At 37.0% G+C, this 15010-nt stretch overlaps 1 protein-coding gene across 2 annotated transcripts; it reads right to left on the bottom strand.

Annotated features, from left to right (window-relative positions):
* Window positions 1-542: 542 nt before the first annotated feature.
* LOC117336356 lies at window positions 543-14921 on the bottom strand. 2 transcript variants are annotated; one of them, XM_033896857.1, is made up of 5 exons: window positions 14845-14892; window positions 4927-5154; window positions 3693-3912; window positions 2574-2616; window positions 543-1952 (listed from the first exon to the last, which is right to left on the bottom strand). In XM_033896857.1, the coding sequence occupies exons 1-5, from the start codon at window positions 14882-14884 to the stop codon at window positions 1620-1622; spliced, it is 864 nt and encodes a 287-aa protein (XP_033752748.1). In that variant the 5' UTR covers window positions 14885-14892; the 3' UTR covers window positions 543-1619. The 2 variants fall into 2 exon arrangements, with proteins under 2 accessions (XP_033752748.1, XP_033752750.1); XM_033896859.1 differs by lacking the exons at window positions 543-1952; window positions 2574-2616; window positions 3693-3912; window positions 4927-5154 and adding exons at window positions 8652-9664; window positions 10286-10328; window positions 11418-11637; window positions 13735-13962 and having other exon boundaries at window positions 14845-14921.
* Between the last annotated feature and the right edge of the window lie 89 nt (window positions 14922-15010).

Below are 15010 nucleotides of genomic sequence, written 5' to 3'. Positions count from 1 at the left end.
TCGACTGTATTCATCAATATAACTATGAGGTAATTTATAGTTTACGGAAATTGCATTTCTCTGTTGCAGACACCTGTCAAGGTAAAATGTATTGAATTCATATGGGAATACTTTGTCAGACTTGTCGGATGAATGGGTATATATGATAGTATTTACAATGAAAGAAAACCTATTCCCGATCTCTACATGGGGTACTCTTATTTCGTTAAGTTAGTAATCCTACACAACAGCAGTCTCTTGTAGATGTCCATTAATCAACACCATTTTCAACACTTTTAGTAAGTATGCTTTGAGAACCTCCATCGGGCGATTACCAAATTACAGTGGTATGCGCCTTGGAAAACTCACAATGTGTTATTTCATCATTTTTGATTAATTGTTTTGTTTCATTTCGTAGTGAGTAATCGATATTTTCAACGCAGTCCTCAACTATATGCTTGTTTGTTGCTTGGCTTCAAAACGATGTGAAACTTTGGAGAGTTGAATTTCCGGAAAATTTATACCAGAAATACACCATTTAGATGTTCATCATAACAATATTAAACGATGATTGTATTTTTTATTAAAAAATGAAATCCATAAGACAAAATACATATAGCTTTTTGTAAAGGTATTTACATAATATCAAAAACATATGACAAAAACACAAGTAACAGAAAAAAATATCCCCATACTATTTTAGTCAGACTGACGGATAAGTTGGATAACTTGTGAGATAATAAAAGGCCCAGAGGGCCTGTATGTCTAACAATGCAATATGTATGATTACAGGGTGGGATATCAGCTGCTTCAAATATAACCTCGAAACGAAGTCAAGACTCAACATGATTATGTTCAAAGAAATCAAAAATCCCTTAGGGGTAGGGAAAGACCCCTGGGCTTACGGTTGCAAAGACATAACAAAACAAAAATAAGTCTTCAGGGGTGGGGAAGGACCCTAGATTCTATTTTTACAACATGAATGTATTTATGTTTTGATGCCCAGCAAACAATGCCATATATGGATAGTGGTCGGGGATCTCAATACTTTCAATATAGTCAAATGAATCCCTTTTGTCCCAACTCTTTGGCCCCTGGAGGGGGGTGTTCAGTCCATCATTTGTATAAATTTGAATCCCGGCCACCTAGGGATGTTACCGCTGACATATCAATGTCATACATTACTTAGGTCCAGAGAAGAAGCCGTTAATATCAATATTGCCTAAAGGGACGCTTTTTTGTCCGCTCCTCAGGCCCCTGCAGGATCAGCCCCATCATTTGTATAAATTTGAATTCCAGTCACCTAGGGATGTTTCCTACCAATTTTGGTTAAATTTGCGATCAGCGGTTCAGAAGAAGAAGTGAATTGTTGACTGACCGACGCCGGACTACGGATGGACGACAGACGGACGACGGACGCAGGACGCCACGGTATGGTATAAGCTCACCTTCGTCCTTTGGACCAGGTGAGCTAAAAACACAAGATTTTGCAAGTCAATAAATTTGTTTCAGCTGTATTGCTCGCTAGTTAAACCCTGTTCTTTAAAACAAAGCGTGTACATAATGTTTAATAGCAATGGCACAATAATGATGCTTGATTTAATTGGCACGCTCATATAAGCATCTGCCAACCGGATCTTTCATTTCGTCGGGACCGGAAGTACGTCATAATTTCCTGGAATGGACGATTTTTCTTTGGCGTGTAACCGGTCATACGTATTATCTCGGGTGGTATCGTAAGGTTGATCACCAATAACACTGTCATCTGTAGTCTGAGACTTCAGAGTATCGTAAGTGTCCGTTGTCTCCGAATGTCTCTCCGTGTTCAATGGCGGCTGTCGACAATGATCGTATTTGTCCACCTCGTCAGAGATAGTGACGTAATCCCCCGGTATTTCCTCCCTCCTCCCCGTGGTCTCCTCTACAGTCGTGATATCAGTGTAGACGTGGTCCCCGGGGGTAGCGTCTGACGTCTGTGTAAAAGGAAGTAACTTTCTAATGAAATACAAAATGTTAAGTCGGACAACATGATAGCCAAGAGGAAACTTTATAGATGTGCATATATTAAATATTATCCGGAAGAAATTAAACGATCAAAAGTTCGTGAACAGTGTATTTCTGCTTGCTCTCAATGGAACATTTGTCGATAAGACAAACAATTAAAGTACCGAGAGTTGCAGCTCGAGACAAAGCGAAATTTTACGATACGGATTTACGTTTCACGTATTATATAACGACTTGTAAAGAATTCAGACGCAACCAGATCCATTTATTATAATAATTTCATATTTTAGATTTTAGCCTATTTGACCCCTGTGACCTTAAATGTAAGCCAATATCATTCATTTGAACAAACTTGGTAGCCCTCCGCCCAGCATGCTACAGGCTCATTATCAGGTCCATGGGTCTCTTGGTTATTGAGAAAAAGTCGTTTAAAGGGACGGACGAATGGACCACAGACGCTGTGTCATGGCATAATCTCGCTTGCCCTTCGGGCAGGTGAGCTAAAAACCGCGTTATTTGAATTCATGAATTGTCCTTCACGCGAATCTATCGGCCAATTATATGTAACCTATTGTATTTTCATATCTTACCTTTTTGCTGTCACCGTTTTTATCTCGTATGCCATGTTTGGACCTAAACCGACAAAAAGAGATAAATTAACACACTTAAATAATATTTATCATAATGTTAAATTTTGTTCCTAAACCGACAAAAGGTGATGAATTAATCACTGGATGACATCAATATAAGTCTTGTGTGACTTCTGTGATGTATGTATCTTTCGCGACTTCCTTCCGGTTGCACACACTTTAGTATCATAGAATTGTATTTACACTTTGAAAGTTCTAAAACACATAAGATATACTCAGAGTATGATTTGACACGCTTACACAACATTTATCATAATGTTAGTTATGGTAGCACACAGCAAAAAGTAATCCGTCACCGTGTTTAAAAATTACGGTTAGTTCCAATAATATTGAAATTGAATTGACTTTTGATATGTAATGAATTAAAGTTTAACAAATGGGAAGTAATAAGTGTATATAATTTTAGTCGTCAGAATACAGGATTAATACAATTGACAACAACTTTCTTCGAAGTAGGGACACAAAAACAATCTTCACATCAGCGACCTCCCACGTCATAACTATGACGTCACAGTCACAATGGTTAGTGGAATATTTTATTTCCCTACCTTGTAGGAGAGAGAGAGAGAGAGAGAGAGAGAGAGAGAGAGAAACAATAACAGGAAAGACGTCATTTTCTTAAGCCAACACGTGCTATCTGCCCTAGAGGATGACAGACAAATGACATCCAAGGGGTTGACAGAAAAATCTTAAACAGGCCATATACGTGAACGGTGGGAGAAATAACGATCATAACACCCACCAGCGCACGTCATAATTATGACGTCACAGTCACAATGAAATAAGGATCATCACACTAGAAAAAGTAGCTCCATAACTCACAACTAAAGTCATTAGAGAAGTAATTAATTATCCGGATTAAATGTCATTAAATATTTACCACTCTATAACATTGCCACTATATGACCTTACAAACTGCAAGCTTGACAAAGGCAAATTTAACATGAAGTGCGCTATTAAATTTGCCTTTGTCCATTTTGCATTATCAGCCCATAACTGCCAACTAAAAGCAGTCCAATGTTTAAATAGATGAACAAATGCGTTAGAGAGGATACCTACTTTTGGCGGCGATAGTACAGTATCACCATGACGACCACTGCTATAACGACTACTAGACCAATTCCTACAGCCAGTCCTGCTGTTAGTGCATACCGATTATCATTTTCATCTTCTGGTTGTTTAATAGGAAAGTGTGAAGGTGTATTCCGAGTCGTGGGCGTGCCGACAGACGGGAGTACAGGGGGCGCTGATGATGAACTGATTTCATCAAACGAACTTTCTGTAAAAACGAAATTTTACAAGATTTTTTTTTTTTTTTAGAAACGGATGATTTTTCAATACAAATTTACGAGTTAAATATCTTACAATTGATGTGCAGGTATTTATACTTTTATAACCTCCAGTAGCAATGACCTTGGAATTATATTATTACTACTTAAATTGGGGGTGGAACACCTTTTTGGTGGTCACTGCTAAGTCGTCTAACTAAAGGACATAAGAGTAAACACAGTATTTTGCATGCAGAGGTAAAGTTCCACTTTTATTCACCTTCCATGAGCAAGATTCGCCGTGGTGACCTTGACCTTAGCAGTTTATACACATGGTATTAATATTTATAAAAACAAATCACTATATCAATGTAGAGCATACATTTTATATGATTCGTCTGTTTTATAAAGCATACAAGTCATCTACGATCTCTGTGGACAGTAATATAGCAATGTAAAACGTACAGGTCATCTATATTTGTTTCAACAATAGGTATTCCATGGCCAGGTAAGACATCTGTCTACAATATAGATTTTTAATCTTCGTGTACTTGGAGGAAATAAACATATCCATTTAACTATAAAATTATATGCATATATTTGTGCCATTACTTCTTTAATACATTTTGAATGACAAAAAAATATTAACCTGTTCGCTCAGGAATTCATATTTCATTTCTATACATACTTATACATTTACCTGTAAATACCTTTAATACACGTTGCATTACTATATTTACCTGTACATGCCTTGGATCGACGTTGAATTACTATATTTACCTGTACATACCTTGAATACACGTTGAATTACTATATTTACATGTACATGCCTTGAATACAAGTTGAATTACTATATTTACTGTAAATGCCTTGGATACACGTTGAATTACTATATTTACCTGTACATGCCTTGAATACAAAACAAATACTATATTTACCTGTGTATGTCTTGAATACATGTTGAATTACTATATTTACCTGTACATTTCTAGAATACACAATGAATTACTATATTTGAAATGTACCTGTACATGCCTTGAATGTTGCCGCACATCCTTCCCGCACATGAATGAAACTGTCATTATGTCCGTAATCATGCCCATGAACACAGGCTGATGGTGGTACCATGGAACCTTTTTTAATATTTAAACACTCGATAGGCTGAATATGTGCTTCCACTTCGCATGATTTATCTAGAAAATTTTTCCCGTCAAACAAGCTATGACATTCGATCTCTGTACAGATTAACGAATCTGTTAAAAAGGGGGAAAAAATCATAATAGGGATCAGACAGACATCGTAATACATATTGATCGTCACGAGTTATGTATATATACGAATTGGCATTTAAAAAAATCTCATAATTGTAGGCTGATGTACGGAGATGTTTGTGTGCATTGGGCTACCCTGTCTCTATAAGTGACCGGGTCAGAAATTCTCTATAAGTGACCGGGTCAGAAATTCTCTATAAGTGACCGGGTCAGAAATTCTCTATAAGTGACCAGGTCAGAAATTCTCTATAAGTGACCGGGTCAGAAATTCTCTATAAGTGACCGAGTCAGAAATTCTCTATAAGTGACCGAGTCAGAAATTCTCTATAAGTGACCAAGTCAGAAATTCTCTATAAGTGACCGGGTCAGAAATTCTCTATAAGTGACCGGGTCAGAAATTCTCTATAAGTGACCGAGGCAGAAATTCTCTATAAGTGACGGAGTCAGAAATTCTCTATAAGTGACCGGGTCAGAAATTCTCTATAAGTGACAGAGTCAGAAATTCTCTATAAGTGACCGAGTCAGAAATTCTCTATAAGTGACCGGGTCAGAAATTCTCTATGAGTGACCGAGTCAGAAATTTTTTATAAGTGACCTGGTCAGAAATTCTCTATAAGTGACCGGGTCAGAAATTCTCTATAAGTGACCGAGTCAGAAATTCTCTATAAGTGACCGGGTCAGAAATTCTCTATAAGTGACCGGTTCAGAAATTCTCTATAAGTGACAGGGTCATATTTTCTATAAGTGACCGAGTCAGAAATTCTCTATAAGTGACCTGGTCAGAAATTCTCTATAAGTGACCGGGTCAGAAATTCTCTATAAGTGACCTGGTCAGAAATTCTCTATAAGTGACCGGGTCAGAAATTCTCTATAAGTGCATATACATCCAAAGTTAACTTATATAGTGCATATTATGTATTTCGTTGTCTGTTTCTCCCGCGTGAATTCCTTTTTTTCATCAGCCGAATTCTTTTGACATGAGTGATTGGTTAAAAATTACATGTTCCCATCGGATCTTTTTAAAGAATACAATTATGAGGTTAAAGGTTGACTGTTTTAATGAAATGAAGTGACCATGAGGTATTCTGTTCTCATATTAATCTTATTATTTATTATTATTCCAATATTCTGGAAGTAGTCATTTAATTGGCTAATCCAAAAGGTCACCCTGACGTGACCCCTAATGGGATGTTGTTAGGTGTTCATGCAACGTAGTGAGAATGACCATCTAGATTTTAATTAGATTGATGAGCAATGATGCTGAAGATGATGATGTCATTTTTTACGATTTAAGATATTAAGAAGAAAATTCTTAAAATGAAATTAGGTGCAAACTTAATCATATTGATCAATTCAAGATGACATAATCTCGCCGGAAAAATGTTGGGGAATCTGACATTTACTGGGTGTTCAATGAGGTTACAGATGTGTGTTGCGTTGTCGGTTTTTTTGTTTAATTAGGATCACAGGGGACAATAATTTCTTTATTTTTTAAAACCTTGATTTGTAAATCTGCATTGCAGCAAAGTTTTGTACAACTTCATTAAAGGCTACTCAAATTATGGTCTTTTATCACAATATCTTACAATTAAGACCCTTTAGACACCAAATTGATATTTTCAGCATAATTTCCTTTTTTTGTCATTTAATGCACATGTACTTTGTTTACTAGCTCCTTCCAAGACTGAAATACATTAAATTTGTGCAGTTTCGTTGCAGGTAGGGCGTAAGAATTATACCTGCTGCCCCCATTGCATGGTCGTAAGAGGCGACTAAATTTGGGATTTTATCTTTTATCTTTCTTAACAACTTCCTTCTTCCTAATGTCTCCCTCGACAATGCCTCACTTTTGGCCTTTAGTGTTCTTCCCCTGGTAGTCGCTACTCCTACTTAACGCTCAGAGTATTAGGAGTGGGACGACTGGTTCGCCCATTGTCAGTATAATGTGACGGGATGGGGTGTCCTAGCTGCTGGGTGTCTTCGGCATTGTGCTTCAGTGAGGTAGCATCTATAAATCGGCAAAAGTTCCGGACTATCACAAAGAGACTTAACACAAACCTACCACAGCCTCCCAAAACACTTGTCAATGTACGAGAGGTCGTCCTTAATTGACCTTTGTAGTATAGTGGATAGGTATTCAGTACTAAATGGGACTCTGTTCCGTTTACTTCAATGTGTTTATTAAGCAATGAACACAGTCTGAAAATACATGAAGTAGGTGTTAATTAAACAATTATTATAGTGACTAATCATACATACAATTCTCCAAGTACCACACTTACTTCGACTGTATTCATCAATATAACTATGAGGTAATTTATAGTTTACGGAAATTGCCGATGATTCCCGATTGACTCCCATGCATGAATGTTTCTCCATGTTTCCATGTTATCATAATCACGCCATTGGTATCTTCAAATACAATTAAACATTGACAACAATCTCTGTCTTATTGTCAATCCTGGTATAAACACGATTGTTTACTTACAGCGTACATAAAATGGTTGCTATGATTTTTGTAGCAAGTTCAAAGTTCAGATTACCAGTAGCTTTCTGCAAAATAACATAGACATTCATATAAATCATCAAAGTAAGTATAATATCAATTTTTATATTGAAAAGTTAACATCATCCAAGTCCACTAGAAAAAGTCCAGCATTTGAAAAACGTTTTAATCACATTTCTCTGTTGCAGACATCTCTCAAGGTAAAATGTATTGAATTCATATGGGAATACTTTGTCAGACTTGTCGGATGAATGGGTATATATGATAGTATTTACAATGAAAGAAAACCTATTTCCGATCTCTACATGGGGTACTCTTATTTCGTTAAGTTAGTAATCCTACACAACAGCAGTCTCTTGTAGATGTCCATTAATCAACACCATTTTCAACACTTTTAGTAAGTATGTTTTGAGAACCTCCATCGGGCGATTACCAAATTACAGTGGTATGCGCCTTGGAAAACTCTAACAATGTGTTATTCATCATTTTTGATTAATTGTTTTGTTCATTTCGTAGTGAGTAACGATATTTTCAACGCAGTCCTCAACTATATGCTTGTTTGTTGTTTGGCTTCAAAACAATGTGAAACTTTGGAGAGTTGAATTTCCGGAAAATTTATACCAGAAATACACCATTTAGATGTTCATCATAACAATATTAAACGATGATTGTATTTTTTTTTTATTAAAAATATAAAATTCATCAGACAAAATACATATAGCTTTTTGTAAAGGTATTTACATAATATCAAAAACATATGACAAAAACAGAAGTAACAGAAAAAAATATCCCCATACTATTTTAGTCAGACTGACGGGGAAGTTGGATAGCTCGTTAGATAATAAAAGGCCCAGAGGGCCTGTATGTCTAACAATGCAATATGTATGATTACAGGCTGGGATCTCAACTGCTTCAAAGATATAACCTCGAAACGAAGTCAAGACTCAACATGATTGTGTTCAAAGAAATCTGGGCTTACGGTTTCAAAGACATAACAAAACAAAAATAAGTCTTCAAGGGTGGGGAAGGACCCTAGATTCTATTTTTACGACATGAATGTATTTATGTTTGGATGCCCAGCAAGCAATGCTATATATGGATAGTGGTCGGCGATCTCAATACTTTCAATATCGTCAAATGAATCCCTTTTGTCCCAAACCTTAGGCCCCTGGAGGGGGGTGTTCAGTCCATCATTTGTATAAATTTAAATCCCGGCCACCTACATACATTGCTTAGGTCCAGAGACCTAAGAGAAGGAGTCGTAAATATCAATATTGCCAAATGGACCCCTTTTGGCGCCGCCCCTCAGGCCCCTGCAGGATCAGTCCCATTATTTGTATAAATTTGAATCCCTGCTACCTAGGGATGCTACCGCTGACATAATAATGACTGACCGACGCCGGACGACGGATGGACGACAGACGGACGACGGACGCAGGACGCCACGGTATGGTATAAGCTCGCCTTGGTCCTTTGGACCAAGTGAGCTAAAAACACAAGATTTTGCAAGTAAATAAATTTGTATCAGCTGTATTGCTCGCTAGTTAAACCCTGTTCTTTAAAACAAAGCGTGTACATAATGTTTAATAGCAATGGCACAATGATGCTTGTTTTAATTGGCACGCTCATATAAGCATCTGCCAACCGGATCTTTCATTTCGTCGGGACCGGAAGTACGTCATAATTTCCTGGAATGGACGATTTTTCTTTGGCGTGTAACCGGTCATACGTATTATCTCGGGTGGTATCGTAAGGTTGATCACCAATAACACTGTCATCTGTAGTCTGAGACTTCAGAGTATCGTAAGTGTCCGTTGTCTCCGAATGTCTCTCCGTGTTCAATGGCGGCTGTCGACAATGATCGTATTTGTCCACCTCGTCAGAGATAGTGACGTAATCCCCCGGTATTTCCTCCCTCCTCCCCGTGGTCTCCTCTACAGTCGTGATATCAGTGTAGACATGGTCCCCGGGGGTAGCGTCTGACGTCTGTGTAAAAGGAAGTAACTTTCTAATGAAATACAAAATGTTAAGTCGGACAACATGATAGCCAAGAGGAAACTTTATAGATGTGCATAAATTAAATATTATCCGGAAGAAATTAAACGATCAAAAGTTCGTGAACAGTGTATTTCTGCTTGCTCTCAATGGTACATTTGTCGATAAGACAAACAATTAAAGTACCGAGAGTTGCAGCTCGAGACAAAGCGAAATTTTACGATACGGATTTACGTTTCACGTATTATATAACGACTTGTAAAGAATCCAGACGCAACCAGATCCATTTATTATAATAATTTCATATTTTAGATTTTAGCCTATTTGACCCCTGTGACCTTAAATGTAAGCCAATATCATTCATTTGAACAAACTTGGTAGCCCTCCGCCCAGCATGCTACAGGCTCATTATCAGGTCTATGGGTCTCTTGGTTATTGAGAAAAAGTCGTTTAAAGGGACGGACGAATGGACCACAGACGCTGTGTCATGGCATAATCTCGCTTGCCCTTCGGGCAGGTGAGCTAAAAACCGCGTTATTTGAATTCATGAATTGTCCTTCACGCGAATCTATCGGCCAATTATATGTAACCTATTGTATTTTCATATCTTACCTTTTTGCTGTCACCGTTTTTATCTCGTATGCCATGTTTGGACCTAAACCGACAAAAAGAGATAAATTAACACACTTAAATAATATTTATCATAATGTTAAATTTTGTTCCTAAACCGACAAAAGGTGATGAATTAATCACTGGATGACATCAATATAAGTCTTGTGTGACTTCTGTGATGTATGTATCTTTCGCGACTTCCTTCCGGTTGCACACACTTTAGTATCATAGAATTGTATTTACACTTTGAAAGTTCTAAAACACATAAGATATACTCAGAGTATGATTTGACACGCTTACACAACATTTATCATAATGTTAGTTATGGTAGCACACAGAAAAAAGTAATCCGTCACCGTGTTTAAAAATCACGGTTAGTTCCAATAATATTGAAATTGAATTGACTTTTGATATGTAATGAATTAAAGTTTAACAAATGGGAAGTAATAAGTGTATATAATTTTAGTCGTCAGAATACAGGATTAATACAATTGACAACAACTTTCTTTGAAGTAGGGACACAAAAACAATCATCACATCAGCGACCTCCCACGTCATAACTATGACGTCACAGTCACAATGGTTAGTGGAATATTTTATTTCCCTACCTTGTAGGAGAGAGAGAGAGAGAGAGAGAGAGAGAGAGAGAGAGAGAGAGAGAGAGGAACAATAACAGGAAAGACGTCATTTTCTTAAGCCAACACGTGCTGTCTGCCCTAGAGGATGACAGACAAATGACATCCAAGGGGTTGACAGAAAAATCTTAAACAGGCCATATACGTGAACGGTGGGATAAATAACGATCATAACACCCACCAGCGCACGTCATAATTATGACGTCACAGTCACAATGAAATAAGGATCATCACACTAGAAAAGTAGCTCAATAACTCACAACTAAAGTCATTAGAGAAGTAATTAATTATCCGGATTAAATGTCATTAAATATTTACCACTCTATAACATTGCCACTATATGACCTTACAAACTGCAAGCTTGACAAAGGCAAATTTAACATGAAGTGCGCTATTAAATTTGTCTTTGTCCAGTATGCATTATCAGCCCATAACTGCCAGCTAAAAGCAGTTCAATGTTTAAATAGATGAACAAATGCGTTAGAGAGGATACCTACTTTTGGCGGCGATAGTACACTATCACCATGACGACCACTGCTATAACGACTACTAGACCAATTCCTACAGCCAGTCCTGCTGTTAGTGCATACCGATTATCATTTCCATCTTCTGGTTGTTTAAAGGGAAAGTGTGAAGATGTATTCCGAGTTGTGGGCGTGCCGACAGACGGGAGTACAGGGGGCGCTGATGATGGACTGATTTCATCAAACGAACTTTCTGTAAAAACGAAATTTTACAATTTTTTTTTTTTTTTTTAGAAACGGATGATTTTTCAATACAAATTAACGAGTTTAATATCTTACAATTGATGTACAGGTATGTATACTTATATAACCTCCAGTAGCAATGACCTTGGAAATATATTATTACTGCTTAAATTGGGGATGGAACACCTTTTTTTGGTAGTCACTGCAAAGTCGTCTAATTAAGGGACATAGCAGTAAACACGGTATTTCGCATGCAGAGGTAGAGTTCCACTTTTATTCACCTTCTTTGAGCAAGACTCGCCATGGTGACCTTGACCTTAGCAGTTTATACATATGGTATTTATACTTATAAACAAATCACTATATCAATGTAGAGCATACATTTTATATGATTCGTCTGTTTTATAAAACATACAAGTCATCTACGATCTCTGTGGACAGTAATATAGCAATGTAAAACATACGGTCTCTGTGGACAGTAATATAGCAATGTAAAACATACAAGTCGTGTAGGTCTCTGTGGACAGTAATATAGCAATGTAAAACATACGGTCTCTGTGGACAGTAATATAGCAATGTAAAACATACAAGTCTTCTACGGTCTCTGTGGACAGTAATATAGCAATGTAAAACATACAAGTCGTCCACGATCTCTGTGGACAGTAATATAGCAATGTAAAACATACAAGTCGTCTACGGTCCCTGTGGACAGTAATATAGCAATGTAAAACATACAAGTCGGCTACAATCTCTGTGGACAGTAATATAGCAATGTAAAACATACAGGTCGTCTATACGGTCTCTGTGAACAGTAATATAGCAATGTAAAACATACAGGTCGTCTATACGGTCTCTGTGGACAGTAATATAGCAATGTAAAACACACAAGTCGTCTACGATCTCTGTGGACAGTAATATAGCAATGTAAAACATACAAATCATCTACGATCTCTGTGGACAGTAATATAGCAATGTAAAACATACGATCTCTGTGGACAGTAATACAGCAATGTAAAACATACAAGTCGTCTACGATCTCTGTGGACAGTAATATAGCAATGTAAAACATACAAATCATCTACGATCTCTGTGGACAGTAATATAGCAATGTAAAACATACGATCTCTGTGGACAGTAATACAGCAATGTAAAACATACAAGTCGTCTTTTGTTTGAACAATAGGTATTCCAGGTAAAATATCTGTCTACAATATAGATTTGTAATCTTCATGTAGTTGGAGGAAATAAATTTTATCTAACTTTACATGTAGATGTATATATCCGAGTCATTGCTTCTTTAATACGTTTTGAATGACAAAAGATATTTACCTGTTCGCTCAGGAATTCATATTTCATTTCTATACATACAAATACATTTACCTGTACATACCTTGAATGCACGTTGAATTACTATATTTACCGGTACATGTCTTGAATGCACGTTGAATTACTATATTTACCGGTACATGTCTTGAATACACAAAGAATTACTATATTTACCTGTACATGCCTTGAATACACGTTGAATTACTATATTTACCTGTACATGCCTTGGATACACGTTGAATTACTATATTTACCTGTACATGTCTTGAATACAAGTTGAATCACTATATTTGCCTGTACATGTCTTGAATACACGTTGAATCACTATACTTACCTGTACATGCCTTGAATACACATTGAATTACTATATTTACCTGTACATGCCTTGAATACACGTTGAATTACTATATTTACCTGTACATGCCTTGAATGCACGTTGAATTACTATATTTACCTGTACATGCCTTGGATACACGTTGAATTACTATATTTACCTGTACATGCCTTGGATACACGTTGAATTACTATATTTACCTGTACATGCCTTGGATACACGTTGAATTACTATATTTACCTGTACATGCCTTGGATACACGTTGAATTACTATATTTACCTGTACATGCCTTGAATGCACGTTGAATTACTATATTTACCTGTACATGCCTTGGATACACGTTGAATTACTATATTTACATGTACATGCCTTGAATACACAAAGAATTACTATATTTACCTGTACATTTCTAGAATACACAATAAATTACTCTATTTGAAATGTACCTGTACATGCCTTGAATGTTGCCGCGCATCCTTCCCGCACATGAATGAAACTGTCATTATGTCCATAATCATGCCCAGGAAAACAGGTTGATGGTAGTACCACGGTACCATTTTTAATGTTAAAACACTCGATTGGCTGAATGTGTGCTTCCACTTCACAGGATTTTTCTAGAAATTTTTTCCTGTCAAACAAGCTATGACATTCGATCTCTGTACAAATTAACGAATCTGTTAAAAAAAGGGGAAACAAATCATAATAGGGATCAGACAGACATCGTAATACATATTGATCGTCACGAGTTATGTATATATACGAATTGGCATTTTAAAAAATCTCATAATTGTAGGCTGATGTACGGAGATGTTTTTGTGCATTGGGTTACCCTGTCTCTATAAGTGACAGGGTCAGAAATTATCTATAAGTGACCGGGTCAGAAATTCTCTATAAGTGACCGGGTCAGAAATTTTCTATAAGTGACCGGGTCAGAAATTCTCTATAAGTGACCGGGTCAGCAATTCTCTATAAGTGACCGGGTCAGAAATTCTCTAAAGTGACCGGGTCAGAAATTCTCTATAAGTGACCGGGTCAGAAATTTTCTATAAGTGACCGGGTCAGAAATTCTCTGTAAGTGACCGGGTCAGAAATTCTCTATAAGTGACCGAGTCAGAAATTCTCTATAAGTGACCGAGTCAGAAATTCTCTATAAGTGACCGGGTCAGAAGTTCTCTATAAGTGACCGGGTCAGAAGTTCTCTATAAGTGACCGGGTCAGAAGTTCTCTATAAGTGACCGGGTCAGAAATTCTCTATAAGTGACCTGGTCAGAAATTCTCTATAAGTGACCGCGGGTCAGAAGTTCTCTATAAGTGACCGGGTCAGCAAGTTCTCTATAAGTGACCGGGTCAGAGATGTCACAATTGGGGCACTATCTACTTTATCTACCATGACTGTGAAGAAATATCTGTATTCATACTAACAAAGTAATGCGTTGATATCACTCTATATACATGTACTAATTGATACATAACAGTTTTCAATATTACTAATGTATTGATAAAGATAGCAGCATTTGTATTTATCTATATCAAAAAGCTGTTAAGATAGGCCTTACCGTCATCATCCTCACAGATATGGTACGGTATCTCTCCCATGGTGATGACTATATAGCTACTAAAATGTCTAAAGTTTAACCCAGTTGTTATAATCAGTCATGCGCAACGCGACGTCACTCGTCTGTATAAAAGTATGGAGGTATGGCGACGTCATATAGATAGTTA

This window comes from Pecten maximus, chromosome 10 (genome assembly GCF_902652985.1).
Source record: "Pecten maximus chromosome 10, xPecMax1.1, whole genome shotgun sequence".
Taxonomy (NCBI): domain Eukaryota; kingdom Metazoa; phylum Mollusca; class Bivalvia; order Pectinida; family Pectinidae; genus Pecten; species Pecten maximus.
This window is presented reverse-complemented; position numbering and strand designations above follow the sequence as displayed.